Genomic DNA, 25,505 nt, shown 5'->3' on the forward strand with positions numbered 1-25,505 from the left:
TAAGTACACAAAAGTATTGCAAATGTGACTCATACTCTGTCTTCCAAGTCTTCTGAAACCAATGTGTGACAAAAAAGACTAAAATTCAAAGTCACTGGTTATTAAAGGAAGCTTCTACATTTATTGGAGCATTCACTTCAAACACAAAGTTGTTTTGAAAAGAGACAAACGTTAAGCAGTTCCAACCATTAAAATGCTTTTGAATGAAATGGTTTAGCTAACTGTGCTCATCTGTAATTATCAAAGTACTTTAGAAATAGAATGCAGTCTGTCAGAGACTGTAAGGCGAGACCCGGATCTAGAACAACTTTACAATTTGAGATTGGACCCTGATTGAAGATATTTTTAAAAATTGAAAATAACAGATATTCCTAAATATGCAGTCTATCTGTGTGCATATTTCTGGTTAATACTGTTCTAAGATGTATGGTGAACACGTAGGAATGATACAGTATCTAAAATACAAGTGATAAATGTTTATATATTCTTGAATATCAAAAAAAAAAAAAAAGCCTGTGAGTTGTAGGGAAATAAGCTGAACATGTCTGCTGTTTGTTTGTCCAATTCATTGTTATCAGAACTCTGAAAACTGATTGAAGTCAACAGAGCAATCCTGGTAAGATTAGAAAACTATTCACTCTGAGTTAGAATCTGTGTATTGCAAGAATAGAATGAAATCGAAATCTTGCATTCCTGCTTCAACAAAAGAGATTTATTTGGCATGTGCTTCCCTGTGATATATGCAACAACCTCTAAATTGTCTGCAGAATACTAATGGATCGACACATAGTGCCAAAAGCGAGATAAGTAGAGTGAAACCTGTCTGATGTTATTAAACATTTGGCTGTAACTGCTTTCCTCTCCTTTATAATGGGGTATAATAGCATAAAAAAATACTAAGCCCCCGGCCTCCCTAACATGATACACTTTCTGTGAGTGCATATGAGTGCATGGAGTAACTTTAGAGGAATCTTTGTGTGTGTGTGTGTGTGTTTTCAGGGCATTATGAGGTAACCCCAGAGGAATGCTATGTGTTCTTGTCCAGGTCAGATTTCTACCATTGATAAGAGTAATGAAGACTTGAAAGTGGTCAGTGCTATCTTGGCAAACTTACATACCACACATTGATCAAGAACATTGAAATATTTACCTGTATTCTTAGATAAACTAGCAATTAAGACAATTGTCCCGTTCTAAAAAAAAACACAAGTTCAAAACTTGACCCAAACAACCCCCCCCCCCTACACAAACACAGTATAGAATGTTTAATATCATTCTTGTGATTTCTTAAGAATGTTCCAAATGCCTGCATGAGTTATACTGATGTTGATGGATCATTATTTTTAATAGGTTTCTATGATAAGTCTTAAAGAATACAGATATTTACAGCTAGAGTGAATATTTGCAGGTAGAGGGAATAAATGCAGTGAATTCTAGTTGGACTAATTGTATTAAATCAATTTCTGTTCAGTGTGAGTTACAAAAATAAAGTTTTAAAAATCTGTCTTCCATTGTTTAAAAACAGGTATTTCATTTAATTTTCAATAAAAATTGAATCTGATGAATAGTTTGTCACAAATTAATTATTAATTAAATGAAGCCCCCAAAACATATGAATGTGGCAGGGAGTGAGAGGCAGAAAGTAAATTGCAGAAATTAATTCCATCGTGGTTTTATGCGAGTGTCTTATGATGGAATAAATTTGCCCATGCTGGGATCTAATTTTTTAGACCTGTAAATCCTCTTATAGGTGTGTATTTGTGAGTGTGTTGGTGTGTTGGTTGCTTGCTTTGAGATGGCAGGTGGCACTAGAGCGTGAGTGTACTCCAAATTAGTAATTTATGAGTGGATAAATCAATGCACATGGTCTGCGCTGGAAGTCTCAGTATAAAGCCTTGATACTCACTGCTTGATAGCCTCATGTGATTCTTTAATGACAGTGTGATGGTTCAAAGGCTTTTTTCTCCAAACTCTTTATGTTTTTGTCCAGGGCTTGTGAGTCACATCACTTTGATATGCCCCTACCCAGGGTGCTAAATATCCAAACAATCAGAATATCCCTTTGGTAATACAATGCAATCTGGCATGTCTTTTAGCAGCTAGAAGACCATAACTAGCTAGCAAGCTTAGACTAAATGTGTTTGAACGATGTGGGAAAATGCTTATGTCTGCTTTGCTGTGATATAATCTCACAATTTCAAAGATCAAATTTAAAGTGACACCACGAAACGGAGCAGTCAGAATTCCCTGAATGTGGAAAACTGAGGACCAAAAAAGCTAAATAAAAGAAAGAAAGAAAGAAAAAAGAAACTCGGCTAAGAGCAGCTAAGAAAAATAGCTTCCACAGCAGCTCAAGTGAGAGGGGTCTGTGGGCATAGTAATGAAAAGGAATAGCTGAATACTAATGAAATCCAGTTGATATCCTAAGGATCATACCCTCCAGTCTTTAATAAATTATTATTAGCAGATATATTCCAACTAGGAAGGAGGAAGCAGAAGGCAAGCGAGCTACATTTACAGTATTAGATTGGCATCTGTACTGGCTAAAGTTAAATAATACGGAAACAGATGCACATTGATCTTGCCTGCAGAGGTGCTTTAGGCATTGCTGCAGTGAACTCTTGATTGCCTTCAAGGTACACATTTTTATCAGTTTTTGCTTGCCCTGGGAATTGAACACATGACCTTTTGAACTGCTAACTTGAGATAGCCCTAACTTTTTTTAAAAGACTGTGTTCGTGCTCTGAATTAAATGATGTAAATTCTAAAACAAATCTGATGTATTTATAGTGTGAGTTTGTTGAAAAATCTTTCTTTCTCTCTCTTTTTAGGTTAATGTTTGATAACAGAAAGCCCCTAGAAACGATCCTGTCATCTTGCACAGCTTCATGTATGTCCTGGTCATCTGCACTTTAACGGTCTCCACATTCCTCCCTCTGCTGCGTTAAACCAGTCACAGCACGGATAGTATTACAATGGACACAGATTCCATCCACTCTGGTTATTCCCACCACTCCAGCAGGTCACGTGGGTCAAACAAGCAGAGGTAAAGGGCTGAACTGTCTGTGCACATTCATGCACACACACCATACTCCCCTTCTCCCTCTAATGTATCTCTGTGTTCTATCTAATGTTCTATCATCTCCACATCTTACTGTAATTTTGTCTGTTCAGTACTAAGTCTCATTTATCTTTTACAGACATGGAAAAAGCATAAATGATCTATAAAAGATGTGCAAATGACAGTTAAAACAATGCTAATTAAAATATTTACTTACTCATATTTTTCACACACCACCAACTCTCTTTCTGCATATATCTATAAGATGTAGCACACACTCATCTAGCCAGTTTCCCTTGGATCTGTGGGAAAGCTCAGCTATTTCTTTCTTCCAATTTTCAAATGTATCTGAACATTTATATCAACACACATGCTGTCTGGGTGGGGACGGACACCTCAATGTTTCACCAGAGGCTGTCATACTGCCTCTCCCATTCAGGGTCGCCATGATTTTGCCAAGTAAGACATGTTCCTGGATCAACATCTTTTGATGATCCTGGATCAACATTACTGTCCAAAAATATAGACTTAACCCAGTCCCTACCCCTAAACCTAACCCTACCCATAATTTAATTCTAAATTCAGTGGGAAATGATAGCTGATTAACAAGGGTGAAGAAGCACCTAACCCTGATTTTAAGCCTTAAACAGATATCTCCTGAAAAGTTATATCTGAATTCTGATTGGTTGATTGGAATGTTGTTCCAGGATTAACAAGGATGTTGACCCAGGAACATGTTGTACTTGGTGAAATCACCCTCACCTAGTGAAGGCCACTTAAATGTTTGTAGAAAATTAGAAAAGAAAGAAGAATTAGAGAAAGTGGTGTGGTGCAATTGGAGATCTGGTTGAGGTTTGAACCAACCTGAACCAACAGAGGGTCTGCAGCTATAATAAGTGAATGAAAGAATCTGTGCTAATATATATATATATATATATATATATATATATATATATATATAGAGAGAGAGAGAGAGAGAGAGAGAGAAAGAAAGAGAGTTATACAATATTATATATTACTGGAATACGTATGTATTTTCCCACCTCATATACCCCAATCTCCAGGGCTGTGCTTATTGTAGATGGTGGACAATCAGAGGTGAATCTTTTCCCCAAAATTCTTAGTTCAAAATTTGATTCTTATAATAGTTATCTGTCTGTGCTTTTGTTGTATTTGGAGCAGCTGCTAGGTTTAGTCCATATGGCTCAGTTGTAGATATCTTCTATAATTTATTTAACAGGCCCAGGCTTTCCAGGATTAGAGTAAAGCAACAGGGGCTCAATGTCTGTGATGACTAGCTGTAAAAGAAAAGCGGGCATTTTAAAAACATAAGGGTGGTATTAAAATGAATGTTTTAGTATTAGTTCTTTTAACTGATCAAAACATGGACCATCATAAACTGTCAACTAGTCTCTAAACATAACAGTTAGAGGACAGTCTTCTAATCTTCATAATGCATTCTCTCTCATAATGCTCATCTAATATGATTAGAGAGTTACTTTAGAAAACTAAAGTTGAGTAGATTTCAGCTGGTGGGTTGCGACCTCAAAATGGGTAGAACATCTGTTCTGACAGGGTAATGGACTTATGGAATGCATAGAAAAGAAGCAATGCTTGCTTGATGTAAATGCATCTATCTATCTATCTATCTATCTATCTATCTATCTATCTATCTATCTATCTATCTATCTATCTATCTATCTATCTATCTATCTATCTATCTATCTATCTATCTATCTATCTATCTATCTATCTATCTATCTATCTATCTATCTATCTATCTATCTATCTATCTATCTATACACACAGTAATGTGCAAAAGTCTCAGGCCATTAGTATTTTCACCAAAAAATAAATAAAATAATGGTTTTAAGCCAGTTATTTCTATCTTTTCCTGTAGTGTGTCAGTAGGAAATATCAGTTTACATTTTCAAACATTCCTATTGCCAAAAATTGTAATAATTCAGTGAGATTTTTGTATGCACAAGGAGACTGACACCAGCCAGTGCTCCACACAGAGAACTGATCTCACCGTCGTCCAGTCCGTCTGGGAAACCGGAAACAGAAAAAACTCAGACAGGCTAAATCCAGAAGAACTATGGCAATGCTTGAAGAAACAATATCGTTTCCATGCTTCATTGTGAAAGCTGTATGTCATTAAACATAAACAGTTATTTGCTGATGTCAATAATTACTCAGAGTCAGACGTCTATCTCTGATGCTGATGATAGATGTGTGTGCTATATTTGTTTGTTTATCTATTTCTTTATTCTAAGGCTGACCAGATATTAGCTACGATGACTAAAAAGACTGAGCGAGAGAGAGAGAGAGAGAGAGAGAGAGAGAGAGAGCTGTGCTTGGATTAGGGTCGTCACAGCTCACTGCCTCTAACCCAGTTTGCACCAGATGCTCCAGCTAGAGCATGTGCGAGACAGTGCTAGAGGAAGCCAGTGCGTGTCAGTGAGAGGATGAGGAGGGAGAATGATGATGGTGGTTATCCTGTCATTAGTCTGAGTGTGTTTCCCTGCTCCCATCACCATGGCGACAGCATTTCCATCACATACGTCGCTGTGTGTGTCTCTCTCGTGCAGTGAACGCAGCAGCAGGGATCGGCACAAGTCACACAGTCGAGACAGCAGCAGCCGCTCAGACAAAAATGTCACCATCAGTGCATCGTCAGCTCAGCCGCATCAGCCGGATCAAAGCTCCGCCCCCACAGACGCCCAGGTGAGTCAGACATTGAATATATTTAAAGGAATGAATGTGATTGTGAGCATTATCACTGTGACCTTGAAAGTAATTAACGTAATCAATATTATATAAAACAATATTTTACATAATATATTCTCTATTTTTATATAATAAATATTTTATATAGTGCTGGGAAACACTAAAAATTTGTTTTAATCACGATTAATTGCATTATTGTCTGCGATTAATCACAATTAATCGCATTGTTATGCACAAAACTAATAATACATTTAAAATTAGTGTATTGTGCACTTTTTTCATTTAAAAGTAGGCCTACTGCTATATGAACAGAAGTGTAATAACATTTGGTTTGCACACACTTTAAACAAATTAGGTCCTTTTTACAGCAGTGTTTCTTTTACATAGTAGCAGTTAAAATATTTATTGTAGCCTAAAACTCATCTTATAACAGTAATGTAATTAAATTAAATGTAAGACAAGCCATTTGTAACTGGCAGGACATTCAAGTTTTTATAGGAAATATTTTATAGTTTGTTATAGAAAAATAAGTTATGCTCCGAGTCCAGAGCCTTGATCATAACATTATAACAGGCATCTTCCTATTAGAGACCTGCACGATTGCAGGACCCATCACAGCAGAGTGTGGCGCGGGACAACACTTGATGGGCGGGTAGAGACTCATGTGTGCAGGATGCAGGAGAATAATTAGAGTATGCTCACACTAGGAAATCTTAACTGTGCCGGAGCGTGTTGATCCCAAAAGCCTGGTTTGTTTGACAAGTTTAATCGTTACGTTTAGCAGTCCCTGGCTCGGTTGATAGAGGTGGTCAAGAGCGCGGATCAGTTATATATAGATCAGTGAGCGTGAGTGCTAACCGCACCAGAGTGCAGATCTTCTGATACATGCTGCATGATTGCGTAAATATTTCTGAGCGGTAAAAGCGATAGATCTGTAAAGCAATATATTGTGAGAGGGACGTGTGTTACCCTTTCCATACAACTCAAAATAAACCACAAAGTTAACAAAATTATTCACTACACTGTGTTGAATGAGAGCGCTTCACATGCTACGTGGAAACGTCCTATTTCCAACTTATAAAGTCATGATTACGAGCTTGTTGTATTCTTTTCTGTTAAAATTAACAGTTGAAAGTGATGTGACATACAGCCAAGTATGGTGACCCATACTCAGAACACATCCAAAGTGCACACACACAAACCGTGAACACACACCCGGAGCAGTGGGCAGCCATTTATGCTGCAGCTTCCGGGGAGCAGTTGGGGGTTCGGCGCCTTGCTAAAGGGCACCTAAGTCGTTGTATTGCCGGCCCTGAGACTTGAACCCACAACCCTAGGTTTAGGAGTCAAACTCTCTAACCACTAGGCCATGACTTCCTGGTGACAGTGGTTTGTGAATGCTGATGCTTAGCCTAAATAATTTCGGGAGCATCCTCTCCTGTGACCCATGATTTTTCTGTATGTGTATTCAGAGCCAGTGAGCAACGGACTTTCATAATAATAAAAAACTGCTTTAACGCACAATAAAATATTTGTCGGCATTAGGTTAACACGATAATAACTCGTTAACTTGCCCAGTCCTCATTTTATTATGTTATTATTACACCACTAGTCAAAATTATGGGGGTCAGTATTTTGCATTTACATTGACACTTACAGTAAAAGTGTATCGTGGTCTACACAAAACAATGATAATAATAATTATTATGATGGATCATGTGACACTGAAAACTGCTCAAAACTCATCTTTACCATCACAGGAATAAATTACATTTTTAACTGTATTAAAATAGAAAACAGTTATTTAAAATTTGTATAATATTTTTCACAATATTACTGTTTTACTGTATTTTTTACTGAACATAAGAGAATTAACATTTGCCAACCCCAAACATTTTATTTATATATTTTTTTACAAGTTTTTAAGATGTCTTATAAATGTGATGTATATACAGGTCCTTCTCAAAAAATTAGCATATTGTGATAAAGTTCATTATTTTCCATAATGTAATGATAAAAATTAAACTTTCATATATTTTAGATTCATTGCACACCAACTGAAATATGTCAGGTCTTTTATTGTTTTAATACTGATGATTTTGACATACAGCTCATGAAAACCCAAAATTCCTATCTCAAAAAATTAGCATATCATGAAAAGGTTCTCTAAACGAGCTATTAACCTAATCATCTGAATCAACTAATTAACTCTAAACACCTGCAAAAGATTCCTGAGGCTTTTAAAATCTCCCAGCCTGGTTCATTACTCAAAACCGCAATCATGGTTAAGACTGCTGTCCAGAAGGCCATCATTGACACCCTCAAGCGAGAGGGTAAGACACAGAAAGAAATTTCTGAACGAATAGGCTGTTCCCAGAGTGCTGTATCAAGGCACCTCATTGGGAAGTCTGTGGGAAGGAAAAAGTGTGGCAAAAAACGCTGCACAACGAGAAGAGGTGACCGGACCCTGAGGAAGATTGTGGAGAAGGACCGATTCCAAACCTTGGGGGACCTGTGGAAGCAGTGGACTGAGTCTGGAGTAGAAACATCCAGAGCCACCGTGCACAGGCGTGTGCAGGAAATGGGCTACAGGTCAAGCCACTTTTGAACCAGAAACAGCGGCAGAAGCGCCTGACCTGGGCTACAGAGAAGCAGCGCTGGACTTTTGGACAAATTTTGCATGTCATTCGGAAATCAAGGTGCCAGAGTCTGGAGGAAGACTGGGGAGAAGGAAATGCCAAAATGCCTGAAGTCCAGTGTCAAGTACCCACAGTCAGTGATGGTCTGGGGTGCCATGTCAGCTGCTGGTGTTGGTCCACTGTGTTTTATCAAGGGCAGGGTCAATGCAGCTAGTTATCAGGAGATTTTTCAAGGTTTTCATGAGCTGTATGCCAAAATCATCAGTATTAAAACAATAAAAGACCTGAAATATTTCAGTTGGTGTGCAATGAATCTAAAATATATGAAAGTTTAATTTTTATCATTACATTATGGAAAATAATGAACTTTATCACAATATGCTAATTTTTTGAGAAGGACCTGTATTACTCAATAATTTCCTAATCCTTATTTCACTCATTGTGCAGTTTGCAAGCTCCCAAAAAAATAGTAACACATGCACGTAATTTTATACATACAGTGTATAGATGCACAAATACAAACATTCTTGTTGTTTTTAATGTTGCATTGCACATATATTTGTGCAAAATATATATGATGAGACTGTATGTGATGGGGCAGGCTACAGGTGATTTCAGACAGCTACATGTTCCAGAAAACAGAAAAATGCATTATATTTATTGAATGCTACAGTATGTGCTGCTGGCAGAGAAATTTATTTGTGAAAAGCTCAGTGTTCTAACAGATTAAAGCAATATTCAGAACTTTAGCTTTAAAAAAAGAAGCAATTTAGAGTAATTTACAGCTCAACTAATGAGTTATTTGTGTATGTACGGTAGTTCTTTATCAAAATTACAAGCTTCACATTAGTGTTTTTTTTAGTTCATGCTGTTTCACACCGCATGCATAAACAGCACGCTTAACTGCTATAGCAGGCTCACATTGTGCTTTCACACAGACTCCTTAAAAGAGCTGCAGCTTTATACAGAACATAAAATGATTTCTGCTTTACCACAATGAGTATTAGGTGTGTGCAGTTCAGAATTATAACATATGTGATTGTAAGCAAGGTGGATCACATTAATATCCAAATAGTAATAAATAGTAATTAAATTACAATGGAACCCAAACTCTATAAACGTTTCATATCTAGATTCACTCGGATTTACTGATTTGCAGTGTTCAGGTGCCTGTCAATTTGTAAACTAAACTAAGGGAAGGCAGATAGATGTATTTGTCAAATGGCAAGTAGCTGACTTTATTATTGTGTTTTTTTATAGAAGCTAACATTGTAAACCTAATATTGTAAAATTTAGGGTGTTTTTAGTGTATTTTCTGCTACGGAGAGTTGCAAAAATAAAGCTCTGTGATGAAAATCTGTGGTGAGCATGCAGTGTGAAACAGGCCTAAAATGTATATATGAGTTTTCCCATGATGTTGGTTACCATTGGTTATACAGTGGCATAGCTGCATTTGATTTATATAAAGACACATATATACAGAAAACAGTCAGGTCACAGGGAAGGTGCAGTGACTGTGCTGGAATATTTATAAGAGAGACCATGAAAAAGGGAACGACAGAATTCAAGGGTAAAGTGTGTGTGTGAGTGTGTGTTTAAGGAGAGGGTTTTGTGGTATAGACAGATATGGAAAATAGGAGTGACATACATCTCAGTATGAAAGGACGCCACTTTGTACTTCCTACTGGGTCTCAGTTATTCTGACCTACTTGGCTCCCCCTCAGGGCCAAAAGGCATACAAAGTTTTTATAGGTCCTCATGTCTGTCTACATTAATTTGTGCAAGTATGTGTGTGTGTATGTGTATGTGTCTGTCTTTAAATACTGTACATTTCTGCTTGAGAGGACTTTTAAGACATGGGGGAATTCTGATTGATCAGACCTAGTTCTGGATTTTCAGTGCATTATATTTTATAGATCAATGCTGAATAAAATGATACTCATACACTAGATGACCAAATCTTTATATGCCAATAACAAGGTTTACTAATAAATCAATCAGTAAATGGATTGATGGCAATGCTAAAAGCTTAATGCCATGCCCTGGAATGGCTGTCAAGTCTATTCTTCCCTGTGTAATGTCATCATGTTGGCTCTGATCTTCTTTCATCTTCCTGTCATTCAGCCTGGGCCTCTGGATCGTTTTCTCCAGCGAGGAAACTTTAGATGTTAGTGAACAGAATGACTTGAAATAGCAAGCATGTAAGTCATAACTTACTTGCTAAGAAAGGGTCTGTGTTTATGTTTCCTTGTTGTGCCCTTGTTTGAGTGTCTTTCTTGCTAGTGTATATTTTTTATTATTTATAAAAGATATAGCTTTGGCTTTGTAATTTGATTGGCTGAAATTCAAAGGCTTCATAGATATATCTATTGTTTCAACCATTGTTTTCATCTTTAAGCCTTTTCAGTATTTTTCAAGCATATGTTGATGTTGTCTGATAATGATGTTGCATGGATGACAAATCTTTGTAGGTCAGGCTGGAAGTAAGCATCACCCTGGTTCCTTTAGGTGGAAAAACAGGATAGAAATACAGGATTTATATATAAAAAAGCTTTTGATGAACAAACGTTTATGAATCTTACAAGATAACACAATGAAACTGTAAAATGTGAATAGTAGATGAGATAGCTGTTCAGCATGATGTCGTTTTATGTCCCCGACAAGTAAAAGCTTTTAGAAAAATCACAGATAGATTTTACTGAGGTATTTTACATCACAGAATAAAGATGAAAATATCTTGAGCCTGTGTTAATCACAGACCTTATTTTGGGCACTCTGGACTCTATCAGAGCCTCGTCACCAATGGCAGATGTCTATTTTAGTCCCTCCTCCACTTCACCCCAGATACACTCGCTCAAGAATGTTTGACTTTGATTCATCTCGCCTTTTATTCAAGTTAATAGGCCAGGGTCATAATGAGAAATAAACTTTTCAAAGCCAGCTACTTTATTAAAAAGAAATGCCCTGGATTCAATACAAGTATCTGATGCATGCTGTCAAGTACTGCTGAACAGAATTTTACATCATTGTGCTGTTAGTCATGTCTGTAATTCTGTAATCATGTCCATATTTGTTATACTCATTTTGATTTGGAGTGTTAAGCCTGAGTAACGCGCCTATGAAGGTTTATTTTTGGGGAAAAAATTAGAGGAAAGGGATGGAGGGTGGAGAGGAGAGGGGTGCAGGAGTTTCTCACACTTGTTTACCACTCCCTCTCTTCCTGCTTTTCTTTCTGTGGTACAGCTCAGACTGTGGCTCTGTGAGAGGAAAATGAGCTGTACTCGAGTCAAGCAGAACACTAACATACATGCAAACACCATTAGTTGCACTGTGTGCTTCTTTTGTCTCTCTCATAGGGGGAAGCACATTCAGCAGTGTGGACTGTGGGCAAAATGAAACAGATCAGACCGCAGTGCTGCACAATAGTCTGCCCTCTGGTCACAAAGAATCAACTCTTATAAGAGTTATTCCATTATCAAAGACCTCATTTAAAAAAATAATAAATAAATACAGTACAGACCAAAAGTTTGGACACACCTTCTCATTCAAAGAGTTTTCTTTATTTTTCATGACTATGTAAATTGTAGATTCACACTGAAGGCATCAAAACTATGAATTAACACATGTGGAATTATATATGGAAATATATACATAACAAAAAAGTGTGAAACAACTGAAAATATGTCATATTCTAGGTTCTTCAAAGTAGCCACCTTTTGCTTTGATTACTGCTTTGCACACTCTTGGCATTCTCTTGATGAGCTTCAAGAGGTAGTCACCTGAAATGGTCTTCCAACAGTCTTGAAGGAGTTCCCCGAGAGATGCTTAGCACTTGTTGGCCCTTTTGCCTTCTGTCTGTGGTCCAGCTCACTCCTAAACCATCTCGATTGGGTTCAGGTCCAGTGACTGTGGACGCCAGGTCATCTGGCGCAGCACCCAATCACTCTCCTTCTTGGTCAAATAGCGCTTACACAGCCTGGAGGGGTGTTTGGGGTCAATGTCCTGTTGAAAAATAAATGGTCCAACTAAACGCAAACGGGATGGAATAGCATGCCGCTACAAGATACTGTGGTAGCCATGCTGGTTCAGTATGCCTTCAATTTTGAATAAATCCCCAACAGTGTCACCTAGGGCTGCACGATGTGTTGTTTAAGCATGATATCGCGATGTACGAATCCACGATAGTCACATCGCAGGATGTGCGATGTAGGCTGTCGTAGTTGATCCGTTATTCAGAGAGAGAGCGCGAGAGAGCGCGAGAGAGAGAGCGCGAGCGAGCCCCGGCCGCATGCTCACCATCTTCAAACAACACGAGCGCTGTCTTGCTCTCTCTCCCTCGCGCATATTAATCAATTGACACGATGGTGTCGATGTTTAAATCATTTAAAATGAGAATGTAAGTGTGCTCACCCCATTTTTTTTGTAAGAAAAAATAAGATTAGATTTCATATCGCAATATATAAATCGCAGAAAAATAAAATACCGTAATGTCATTTTTTCCCAATATCGTGCAGCCCTAGTGTCACCAGCAAAACACCCCCACACCATCACACCTCCTCCTCCATGCTTCACGGTGGGAACCAGGCATGTAGGGTCCATCCGTTCACCTTTTCTGCGTCGCACAAAGACACAGTGGTTGGAACCAAAGATCTCAAATTTGGACTCATCAGACCAAAGCACAGATTTCCACTGGTCTAATGTCAATTCCTTGTGTTCTTTAGCCCAAACAAGTCTCTTCTGCTTGTTGCCTTTCTTTAGCAGTGGTTTCCTAGCAGATATTCTACCATGAAGGCCTGATTCACACAGTCTCCTCTTAACAGTTGTTCTAGAGATGTGTCTGCCGCTAGAACTCCGTGTGCCATTGACCTGGTCTCTAATCTGAGCTGCTGTTAACCTGTGATTTCTGAGGCTGGTGACTCGGATGAACTTATCCTCCGCAGCAGAGGAATACTCTTGGTCTTCCTTTCCTTGGGCGGTCCGCATGTGAGCCAGTTTCTTTGTAGCGCTTGATGGTTTTTGTGACTGCACTTGGGGACACTTTCAAAGTTTTCCCAATTTTTCGGACTGACTGACCTTCATTTCTTGAAGTAATGACGGCCACTCGTTTTCTTGTACTTAGCTGTTTTTTCTTGCCATAATACAAATTCTAACAGTCTATTCAGTAGGACTATCAGCTGTGTATCCACCTGATTTCTGCACAACACAACTGATGGTCCCAACCCCATTTATAAGGCAAGAAATCACACTTATTAAACCTGACAGGGCACACCTGTGAAGTGAAAACCATTTCAGGTGACTACCTCTTGAAGCTCATCAAGAGAATGCCAAGAGTGTGCAAAACAGTAATCAAAGCAAAAGGTGGCTACTTTGAAGAACCTAGAATATGACATATTTTCAGTTGTTTCACACTTTTTTGTTATGTATATAATTCCATGTATAATTCCACATGTATTAATTCATAGTTTTGATGCCTTCAGTGTGAATCTACAATTTCCATAGTCATGAAAATAAAGAAAACTCTTGTACTGTATATATATATATATTTTATATATATAAATATATTTTAAATATATATTTCAAAATACTCTTTTGAAAAGGTGGTCATTCACACAATACCTTCTTTTAAAATCTAACTTTATAAATGTTGTGTCAAGTTTCATTGGAACAAGTTTTTTTTGCAAATATCTGTGTTCATGTTTGATCCAGATCAGTTATTTTTCAGATTTAGCTGATAAAACAAAGTCATTTTGAACCTTGCACCTAGTCATTTGTTTAAAGTTTATTTGTTCATTGAAAAGAGGTCACTCAAAGTACATCACTACTGATCATTTCAGTGTGATCTAACAGTTTGCACAGTTCAACCTGGCTTATTGCATTAACTTTTGTAAAGAGGCTGTTACTGAAGGATGCAGCCTACTAGTAGACATTGTTATTAAGGTGAATATTTTATTTCACCTGTGGAGAGACAGTAATTTCAAAGGTTTAAGTCTCAAAAGTATGGTAGCAAAAGTGGTTACATTTTAGGGGTCAAAGAGGAGGTGGAAAGTAAAGCAAAGAGGATGGTCAAGTAAAACTGAAAAATTATTTGCTAATCAATTCTAAGATCTGACATTTTTAACTGTAGTCTAAGGTGAGTCTTTTGAGGACTACAATAATTTTCTTTCATTGTAAATTTATGTATGAGTAACTGTGTTAGACTTAAGTGGTCAAAAATGTATGTGTAAATGTGTTTATTACATATATAATGATTACTTCAGTATTTTACAGTAGTAGTTGCCTCTGGTGCAAGCAAAACGTGCTCCATTTAAAAAAGAAAAATCTGTGTTTGTGTTTCCACCAACTTTTAAAACGCACTTTGCTTCTTTAACCTTTTCCATCTGCCATTTCCTCATTTCTGATGACGACCCCCAAAGTTATTTTTGCACAAGTGTTGGCACAAACTCTAAACTGTGTAACAAAAAGGGAAATTCTTTTCTTTTTCTATTTTGTTCTGAGCTGAAACCATCAGATGTGTACTCACTTTTAGATTTGATTCTTCTCAATAATCCCTCCCTTTTCTTTCATCACATACAGCATGTGCATATCCCATATTGTATTTGTTATTTGTCTTATTCTTTACTTCCTAGGCCCAGAAGCTGTGCATCGTGGTTTTTTGAATCTAACAATACTAGGTTATGCAAGGCCTGCTGTATTGCAAAGTTGCAGCAGTGTTGTTCCTAAACCCATTGAACCGAGCTTAGTAAATATAGCAAATGGTTGGCCCAGTAATTGCTGCATGCAGCTGTATTTTATGTCTGTTATTATTATGGTAATATTATTTCTGTCATTTACATGAATTGAAAACTTTCTCAATTCAGATTAAATTCACTAAACTACATTACCATACAAAATACAGCTTCTATTCATACAAATAGATGCATAAATATGCAAACAAGTCCATAAATAAATATATAAATATTGTGCAGAGTTAGTGCAGAATTATCTGTAATGGAATTCTAATTTGCACTGCATTTCACATTCACTCAGACATCCTGCTGTTAGAAACTTCTCATTTGTTGTTAGTCTGTCTCTCAGTTCTCAGGTTCATTTATATGCAGATGTATGTGAGTTTTGGGTATTTGTCATTAATATATGCAGATGAGGGAGACCTGGGTATTTCTGTACTGTCTATCTGAATTAGCTGTGAAGCAGATTTGTCATCTCACCAACAGGGATGGAAAATAGGGCAAATCAGAAGCTGTAAATGTCTCTTATTCTGTAATATTGATCCTGAGTGCTGGGCTTGGGAGTTGGGCCTCTGAGATAGCGGGGCTTTTAGGAGTATGTTAAATTTTATTAAATTTTATGTGCATGATATATCGCTGATCCCCTCCCTCCTCTTGACAGGACGACAACTGGGGCGAAACCACCACAGCGGTCACTGGAACATCAGACCACAGCTTGTCTCAGGAGGATTTGGCTGGCTTCGGGAAGGAGACGGAGGGACCAGTAGAGAAATTGAAATGTGTACGCTTCCTTCCTTTGGCCCTTTCCCTCCTCCTGGGCCTGCTGGTTCTGATCACCCCTCTGTCCTTCCTGGTGCTGCCCCAGCTGATGTGGCCGGAGCGCCTGCAGGCTTGTGGTACTGCCTGTGAGGGCCTGTTTCTCTCGCTGGCTTTCAAGCTCCTCATTCTCCTGCTGGCTGGCTGGGCTCTGTTTGTGCGACCTGCACGAGCCTCCCTGCCCCGGATAGCAGTGTTCCGCGCCCTGCTGGGGTTGCTCACGCTCCTCCTGCTGCTCTCCTATTGGCTGTTCTTTGGAGTGCGCATCTTGGATTCACAGGTAGAGGCAAATATAGGGACCATGAAGAATCAAGAGAAACATGTTGAGATTTGTGGAAATGTGATTGTGAAATTCATTTTTTTTTAATAAAATGAATAGTTTCAGCTGTTGATGAGCCACGTTTAAAGTAATATTAAAATGCGTACAGATATGCACACCTGTGAAGGTGGATCATTATTTTTGCTATTTTATTTGGTGACGCTATTGGCACTGAAATTACAAACTTAACTTATAGAGTAACCTATAATTAGGCTAAGGACTTTAATAATGTTAGGATCGATAGGATTTTTTTAAAAATGTTTTTGAAAGCAATCTTGTGCTCTCCTAGGCTGCATTTATTTTATCAAAAACAGCTAAATATTGAAAACCTATTACAGTTTAAAGTAACTTCTATTTGAATAATTTTTAAACTAATTTATTCCTGTGAAAGTGAAGCTGGGTTTCCAGCAGCCATTACTCCAGTTTTCAGTGTCATATAATCCTTCAGAAATCATTCTAATGTGCTGATTTGGTCCTCAGTAAATGTATTATTATCAATCTTGAAAATCACGATACATTTTGTTTTTCAATCAATGCTTTTGATTAATTTAAAGCTTCCTTGTTGAAAAGTGTTAATTTGATACATTATTAAATAATTTTATAACACTGAAAATAAAGATAAAACAGGATGCCTTTTCTTTGAAGAACATCCCTGAATTTAGTACAGGACATTTTGCCTCCCCTGGCTTATTGCTTTACTATTTGTGCTTGACAGGACGAGAACTACCAAGGCATAGTGCAGTTTGCAGTATCACTGGTGGATGCTCTGCTGTTCACCCATTACCTGGCAGTAGTTCTGCTGGAGATCCGGCATCTGCAGCCCTGCTTCTCTCTCTGTGTCGTGCGCTCCACCGATGGAGAGACTCACCACTACAACCTGGGACAGCTCAGGTGCCAGCTGATTACAGTGACTATACCTTTATTAAAACAAATACTGTTCAATATGCTGTTTAATAGTATTTTAAATGCTCTTAGTTACTAATAGGAAATAGAAAAAGGAAGTCATTAGTCACACTTCAAAATAAAGGTTCCAACTAATACTAAAAAGTTCTACAGAAGCAAAATGTTTTACATTGGAAAATAATCTTTATGGTCTAGTTTTGTAGAAAACCAATTATTTATTGATGTGCTCAAGAATCTAGAAAGCAGTAAGCTTATCTGAGGAACCTTTTAGCAAATAAAGAAGCATAGACAGTGAAACTGATTAGAAGTGAAGATTGCTCATTGATACCTAAGGATAATTGAAGATCCTTTTTTTCATATTTTATACATCATTTTATTGTTTTTATGCATCAAATCTGCAAACCAACTGTATATATTAACATGGAAATATTTTTTCACAACATTAAAGATCTTGTCTCTGTAATTGCATTGATTATATGGCTGAGCTGCTTTCTTGCTGAGATATTATATGTGGTTGTCTATATACACAAAACTGTATGTGTATGTGTGTGTGTGTGTGTGTGTGTGTGTGTGTGTGTGTGTGTGTGTGTGTGTGTACTGTTTAATGCATTAATAATGAGTTGAGGCTGGGCCAAGGGGAAAAGGTCCATTATTCACTCCATTCCAGACACTCCCTACTTTTCCTTGCGTTGCTTCCCCTCTCCCTACCTCTTTCCTGCCCATCGCTTTCCTTTGTTCTAGCTATCATTGTTTCATTGGCTGGACATTTTTGATCCAGTGCTGCCGCAGTGTCAAGTGGCAGCATGCACACACACACAAATCAGAATGAAATCTATTATTATCTGACTCTGTTTAATGAAATACATGATAGGATTGTCTGTTCCTGTGTTTAAATAGACACCCAAACCCATATTACAAGTTGTTGTTGTTTTTACAATGCTGATCATTCTCTCTCTCTCTCTCTCTCTGTGTGTGTGTGTGTGTGTGTAGCATTCAGCGGGCAGCCCTGGTAATTCTTGAACACTATTACAAGGATTTCTCAGTTCACAACCCTGCCCTACTGACGGCTGCAAAGTCCAGAGCAGCTAAACATCTGGCTGGGCTAAAAGTCTATAATGTAGATGGTGAGTTTAATTTGTCTGTTTAATCACTGTCTATTTCCTGATCTGACTCTTATTGTTCCAAGAAATTCTGAAATTCTATTTTGGAATGCCTATAAGAAAGGCATCAAAACTGAGATGTCCTTAATATTTCAAATGTTTCTCCTAGACAGCAATGAGAGATGCTCCACAGATTATTGTCCTGAGAAAAAGTAATAATCTGAGCACAAGATAATCTGAGAAATGCTATCCACATGTTAACCCTTATAATCTGTAAACCTCAGTACAACTTGACATGAGGCTTTAATGCATTTCATTTAAAATGTAATTTTAAAGCATGCATTGAATCATAATACATTTATTGTTGGGTTGACTCACTGCTGTTAAAGGAATACCAAAATTCACACAAAAATTGACTCACCTTCAGAGCATCTAAAATGAATTTGTTTCTTCATCGGAACAGATTTGGAGAAATTTTGCATTACATCACTTGATCACCAATGGATCTTTTGCAGTGAATGGGTGCCATCAGAATGTCAAACAGCTGATAAAAACATCACAATATTCTTCAGGTAATGCCAGTGACTTCAGTCCATCAGTTAACGTCTTGTGGAATGAACAAGCTTTGTGTTTTTTAAAAACTTTAAACAGTCGATTCTGGCCAAAATCATTTATAATTCATAATAATATTTCCTCCAGTAAAAACTCCATACAATGTTGTCCTCTCACAAAATCAATTGACATATTTATTTAGAACTGTTATAGACCGTTTTCATTTGTAAACAGTGCTTCATCTGTGCATATTTCTCTCCTGGTTTAGACGATGTGACTTGTTTTTACTTGAGAAAGCGATATTATGTATAGAAGTGTTGTATTTTAGCCAGAAGGAATAGTTTGAAGTTAAAAACATCTTAATGATAGATTTGTTTATTGCAAACATGCAGCTTTTTGCTTCAAAAGATGTTGATTGATCAGCTGAAGTCATGGATTATTGTGATGGATTTTATCAGTAGTAATCAGTAGACTCTGATTCTGACGGCACCCATTCATTGCAGTGGATCCACATTTCTCTAAATCTGTTTTGGTAAAGAAACCTTGACAAGCAACCTTGTCAATCAGTCACCACCAACATCTAATGAATCATCTGTAACATTTCTTTCTGCAGAGTTTAAAGCCAAACTGAAAAGCTATCTTTTGGATTGTAAATTCAGACTATGTAATACATTCAGAAATCCTTTCACTGAGACACTGAATTGTAGGGTGCTCCACATGTCTTGGTTATTTGCTTGTGCATGCAGTCATTGTACACTGTGCACAAGGTCACAGACTCATCCAAAAAAAAAAAAAACATTTGCATTGAGAAATCCGTCTCGTGTCTTGACTGTCCTGAAGAAGACTAATTTCTGCACTTGCTATGCTTTAAAAATATTTCCAAACAAGTCAGTATTTCTTACTCACCCCAGATCTCAAAAACACCCAGTCTCTTTCCCTCTCTTCCTCTCTCTCTTTGTTTGACATTTATGATGTACTATTAGCACAATAAATATACGTACACCATGATGCAGAGGTGCTTTCTTGGGATCAGGATTACCCCCTTAAGAACTCAAACCTTCCTTTGTGCCTGTGGCTATCGAACCAGGCCAGGAATGTGTGCGTATAAGTGTGAGTGTGCACGTATATGAAAATCAGCAGTGTGTAGCTCTTTATGCTTTGCACGGATTGTCAGAGTATTAATAATGCATAACTATGAAGTAATCCCCAACACACACACACACACACACACACCAACCCCCACCCCCCACCAAAAAAAAAGCAACATTTCTTTTTCCAGGTTTCAAAGAACTCAACTACATTTTTTTGTCTGTGTGTAAAATTAGTTTATTATCTCGTTCCTCTTGATTCTCCTTTTTATTTTTATTTGTATGTAATTTATTTTTTTGTCTTTGTTATGTTATTCACAAATAACAACTGAGGAAAGGGTGGCCTCAAGATTTGTCACTATTTAAGTGATTTTGGAGGTGATTCACTAAGCTACAGAAGAGATCTCAGACCTGACCTGCTACCAAGGAGAGTCACGCTGCCCTTGTCGTGCATTATTAATTATACCTTTGATCTGAATATGGATAAATATGCATAAATTATTCTGTTCACCAATTTATGCACACAGAGCTAATATGCATTATGTGTGATCATCATAACCTGATTCCACATAAACATGTGATTGGCTGTCAGTTATTTTTTTGCAGTAGATAAACCATACTGTTCAAAAGTTTGGGGTTTGTTAAGATTTTTATAATGTTATTGAAAGAAATCTCTAGTGCTTATCAAGGCTGCATTTATTGGATTTAAACATAAAGTAATATTTTTAAATATGATTACAATATAAAATAACTGCTTTTCATTTTAATATATTTTAAAATGTAATTTATTCCTGTGATAGCAATGCTGAATTTTCAACAGCCATTACTCCAGTCTTTAGTGTCACATGATCTTTCAGAAATGATTGTAAAACACTGATTTCTTATTCTTTACAAATGTTGAAAACAGTTGTGCTGCTTAATACTTGTGTGGAAACTATGATAGTAGTTGGGGGGATTATTTAATGATTAGAAAGTTCAAAAGAACAGCATTTATTTGGAATATATGAATCTTTTGTAACATGAATGTCATGACTATCACTTTGACCTATTAAATGCATCCGTGCTGAATAAAAGTATTGTTTCTTTTAAAGAAAAAACATCTTACAAAACCCAAACTTATGAACGGTAATGTATATGACGTGCTTTATAGGAAATATCCTGACGATAAAATGACAATGAATGTAAAAAAAAATAAAGATTAGTGAATTATATTAATTATTAATTGTCATAATTATGACTGCTTTTAAATTACACATTTACATGATAACCTGCAAAGGTATCCATCTTTCTTGTAATATAGATCAGTGTCAAGGTGATTTTTTTTGGGTTTTTTTTTTTTTAATTTATAAAATTTGCATCTGTTTTGTCCCATAATGCTAATCTTTCTCTTTCCAGGTGCTGGTAGTGATGCTGCAACCGCTCAATCTCGGGCTAAAATAGCAGCTGCTGCCCGACAGAGAGACACCAGCCACAATGAGCTGTACTATGAGGAAGCAGAGCATGACAGAAGAGTCCGAAAGCGCAAAGCACGGTAAGAGGGACAGAGTTTGTGGGAAAACAAAGTATGTGATACAGAGCATGCAATTCAATAAAAGAATAAAGTTGTGGCTTCAATGAAAACTTCTGCTGCTTAATATGCAACATTTCCCCATCCTAGGCTGGTCGTGGCAGTAGAGGAGGCATTCACACATGTTAGACGACTGCAGGAGGAGGAGAAAAAGAAGCCGCCAGGAGATGAGATGGATCCACGTGAGGCAGCGCAGGCCATCTTCCCCTCCATGGCTCGAGCACTGCAGAAATACCTGCGCACCACCCGTCAGCAGCACTGCCACAGCATGGACAGCATTCAGGCCCACCTGGCATTCTGCATTACAAACAACATGACCCCAAAGGTGAGACAAACACAGACATAACATAATGTGTGTAATTGTACTAATAAACTGCATTTGTTTTTAGCATTTGCAATTCTCCGAAAGGAAGGAATGTAGTTGGTTATTTAGCTCGAGTCAGTTCAATGTTGATTTAATTCAGTTCAATGAGTTATGATTTAGCGAGATGTAACTCAGTTGTAAGGCAGCTCTAAAAAGACAAGTGTCTTTTCAGTTGCCAAAGCAAGCCAAAAGATGGCAGTGGCAAGGAACCCAAACTCCATCAGGTGACAGAAATAGAGGAGAAACTAGGCTCAGTTTTCTTCTAACCTAAGCAAACGAACACATATTTATTTAAAACTTTCCTTACTGTTATTGTATGAAAATTCATATAGTTATTTTTGGTCTTGAAAAAAAACAAAAAAAAAAACAATCCCAGATATTACACACAACTTCTAATCAAATCAGATCATTGTAGAATACTAACAGACATGAGTGAACAGATATGGGTGCTGTTTTTCCCTGCTAGGCATTTCTGGAGAGCTATCTGATGACAGGGCCCACACTGCAGTACACGAGAGAGTGCTGGCAGACCCGGCAGTGGACGCTGGTCAGCGAAGCCTCGGTCACCAGTCCACTCCATCACGGCTCTGAATTCCAGCTCAAATCATCTGACTTCAGCTTAGTGGTCACCAGCAAAGCTATCCCTCACCTCAAACTCAGCGAGGAGTATGTCCACCCCAAGTCCCACAAGTTTGTACTGGAGCTACAGTCGGAGACCTCTGTCTGATGGAGTCTGTCTGATGAATGCTTTTGTCTGTTTGGTTTTGTACACTTGTAAATTTTGGACTACTACTATTTTGTTTGAAATTCTTTTTCACTTTTCCAGTTTATAAATGGCATTTTACATAATGGATGTATTTTGATACAACATTTGTTTTTAACAAGAACAGAAGAGGAAAAAAAGAACAACAACAACTAATATATATATGTGTGTACATGTATTGTATGTATCCAGTTACTTAGTGCTGACTGGTGTGTTTGTGTGTTTGTGCTGCTTGTCTGTATGTTTTGTTTTTTTTTTTTTGTTTTTTTGCATAGAGCAAATGCTAATTATGTACTGTGATAAGTATGGCATTACATTTGTTTCAATAATAATGAACGAAACTTTATAAAACTGAACGTAACTTTTTCAGAAACTATCAAAAATATGCCATTACAAAAGAAGAAAAAAACAATGAAAACGAAAAAAATGAACTCAGTCGCACAAATTTAACATGCTCTTCAAATATGCTTCATTCTTTGTTAATGTTTTTCAAAGATTCGTTTTCGCTAATCGTGGATTCTGAATTCATTGCCACAGATTTCGCTTACGTTTCGCAGTTTTTCGTTTGGTGTTTTGACACAAACGTGGGGCGGTGTGCTACAGTGTGGCTGTTACAGTGTGCTACAGTTTGTTGCGGGTTATTATTTTCATTCAGTAACACAAGCTTACTTCAAGCTGCCTTGAAGGACAAGAGCTCATCTTTACAAACTGAGACGATCGAAGGTCAAATATTATTTACATATTTAGTAATACAAATCACAATCACGAGAGCTTTCCAATATGCGCGCCACTGGGTGGCGTCTGTACTTCCCGGTCAGAGAGCACTTGTCCATCAAAAGCTCACTATCCAATCAGAGTAGATCACTGTTAAGCCCGCCCCCACGAGAGGTTTGTGTCAAAACACCAAACGAGAAACTGCGAAACGTAAGCGAAATCTGTGGCAATGAATTCAGAATCCACGGTTAGCGAAAACAAATCTTTGAAAAACATTAACAAAGAATGAAGCATATTTGAAGAGCATGTTAAATTTGTGCGACTGAGTTAATTTTTTTCTTTTTCATAGTGTTTTTCTTCTTTTGTAATGGCATATTTTTGATAGTTTCTGAAAAAGTTACATTCAGTTTTATAAAGTTTCGTTCATTATTATTGAAACAAATGTAATTCCATAGATAAGCATCTGATTGAGGCTTTAAGTTTTTGCAAGCAAAAAGCAGATATTATTTCGGATATCTATGTTTGTGAAATGTAATTTTTTTTATTTTGTTGACCATGACATAAATGAGCATCAGAGCACACCGGAGATTCTGTGAGATCTAGTATTACTGGAAACATTGGTTAGAGAGTCCATTATAGTGGTATAATAGCCAAACATACATGACCATTTTCAGCCTGTTGGATGGTTTGATTTCTACCACTTTTATATGTTTGGAAGAAAAATGGGTAATATATTGTGAGGAAAAAAAAAATCATTTAATTTGTGATTAATAAATTGTGATTAGTAGTTTGCCTCTTTTTTGTGTTGTAATTAAATTGTAAATAAGTTTTTTTTTACGTAAATAGTTTTTTTTTCAATGTGTGTGTATCATGATTAAAACATTGAATTGTGTTTGTAAAATATAAGCCCATTAATGCTGCCTAACACATTTATAAACCTTGCTATTGACCGTTTTTGTCCAAGCTTGACGTTTTTTGCTTATGAAGCAAAAATAAGAAAAAAAACAAAAAATGTCATGCCTTTTTTTGTACTACTCTAGTGAAGTTTTCCACTAGAGATTATATATTATTTTTGTGTATTTAATGCTAATAAAAGTATGTTTTGTATTATTTCTACTTTTTATTTTTTTTTGTATGTTATGTTATGTTATGTAACGTTACAGCATATATTTTCCCATTGCATAATGTCAGTTCTCTCCTGTCAGATCATACAAACCCATCCCATTTGTTTGTCAGGAATTATCAACATTCTATGCCATAACCCGTTAAAAGCTACAAACCTGCTTCAAATATTTATTAATGTTACATTTATAAAGGTGAAATATTGCAGATTTATTTGACTGAAGAAGCTGTTTGTATCAATAGAGAGAAATTCAATAGATCCTCTCAGATTCTGTGACCATTAAACTGAACACAGGAGGCACAAGAGGTTTTTCATCTATTAAACTGAAAGTTCAGTGTAAAAAAAGTACCTGTAAAGAAGAGTCACAGAAGACTCAATACTTTGCTTTGTGTTAATGAAGATGCTAGAGAGAGAGAGAGAAAAAAAAATTATTCAGGGTAAAACAGATTTCACATTTCAAATGTAACTTTCTGTGTTTGCTCTTTAGTGTAATAAAGAGTGAGACGTTTTCTGGTAAGACTGGTCAAAGATTAAAACCAGGACATCTTGTGCCAATTTTTTGATTGAATAATACTTAATGTTGGACAAAAGTATTGGGAATTTATTTTCATCATATGTTTGGCAAGAACATGTTATGATTTGTGGTGAATTCTTAGTCACTTTTTAACTGGAATTTGTTATCTTCAGAGTTATACATGTATCTGTGTATGTGTGTGCGTATATATATATATATATATATATATATATATATATATATATATATATATATATATATATATATATATATATTTCATGATGTATTAAAAATGTACAGTATATATGTTTATTTATTAGTGTATTTAGTTTACAATCATTTTGTGTACACCTCTGCATGTGCATTTATGTTTTATTACTGTAATCGGCATAATTTCCATTGTGGATATAAAAATATAAAATCATTTTGGGCAAATGCACTGTCAATTGCATTCAATTGTTTAGATGAAATGATGCACAGGGCATGGTGTTTCCTGATTCATATTTGAGCAACCCAATCTTTCTCAC

At 36.8% G+C, this 25,505-nt stretch overlaps 1 protein-coding gene across 4 annotated transcripts in view; it reads left to right on the forward strand.

Moving 5' to 3' along the window:
- Positions 1-24,451, forward strand: part of LOC132153034 (vang-like protein 1) — a 29,444-nt gene extending 4,993 nt beyond the window's left edge. For 2 of the 4 annotated variants that reach the window (XM_059562146.1, XM_059562149.1), the window contains exons 2-10: positions 2,832-3,046; positions 5,653-5,788; positions 15,817-16,251; positions 17,006-17,181; positions 18,184-18,317; positions 21,329-21,464; positions 21,591-21,825; positions 22,331-22,865; positions 23,802-24,451. In XM_059562146.1, coding sequence (XP_059418129.1) covers positions 2,976-3,046; positions 5,653-5,788; positions 15,817-16,251; positions 17,006-17,181; positions 18,184-18,317; positions 21,329-21,464; positions 21,591-21,825; positions 22,331-22,591 — 1,584 coding nt within the window. In that variant the 5' untranslated portion in view covers positions 2,832-2,975 and the 3' untranslated portion in view covers positions 22,592-22,865; positions 23,802-24,451. Of the gene's footprint in view, positions 1-2,831; positions 3,047-5,652; positions 5,789-15,816; positions 16,252-17,005; positions 17,182-18,183; positions 18,318-21,328; positions 21,465-21,590; positions 21,826-22,330; positions 22,866-23,796 lie in introns of all 4 variants that reach the window. The other 2 variants (XM_059562148.1, XM_059562147.1) reach the window with 2 other exon arrangements.
- The last annotated feature ends 1,054 nt before the right edge of the window (positions 24,452-25,505 follow it).

Source organism: Carassius carassius, chromosome 11, assembly GCF_963082965.1.
Source record: "Carassius carassius chromosome 11, fCarCar2.1, whole genome shotgun sequence".
Classification (NCBI taxonomy): domain Eukaryota; kingdom Metazoa; phylum Chordata; class Actinopteri; order Cypriniformes; family Cyprinidae; genus Carassius; species Carassius carassius.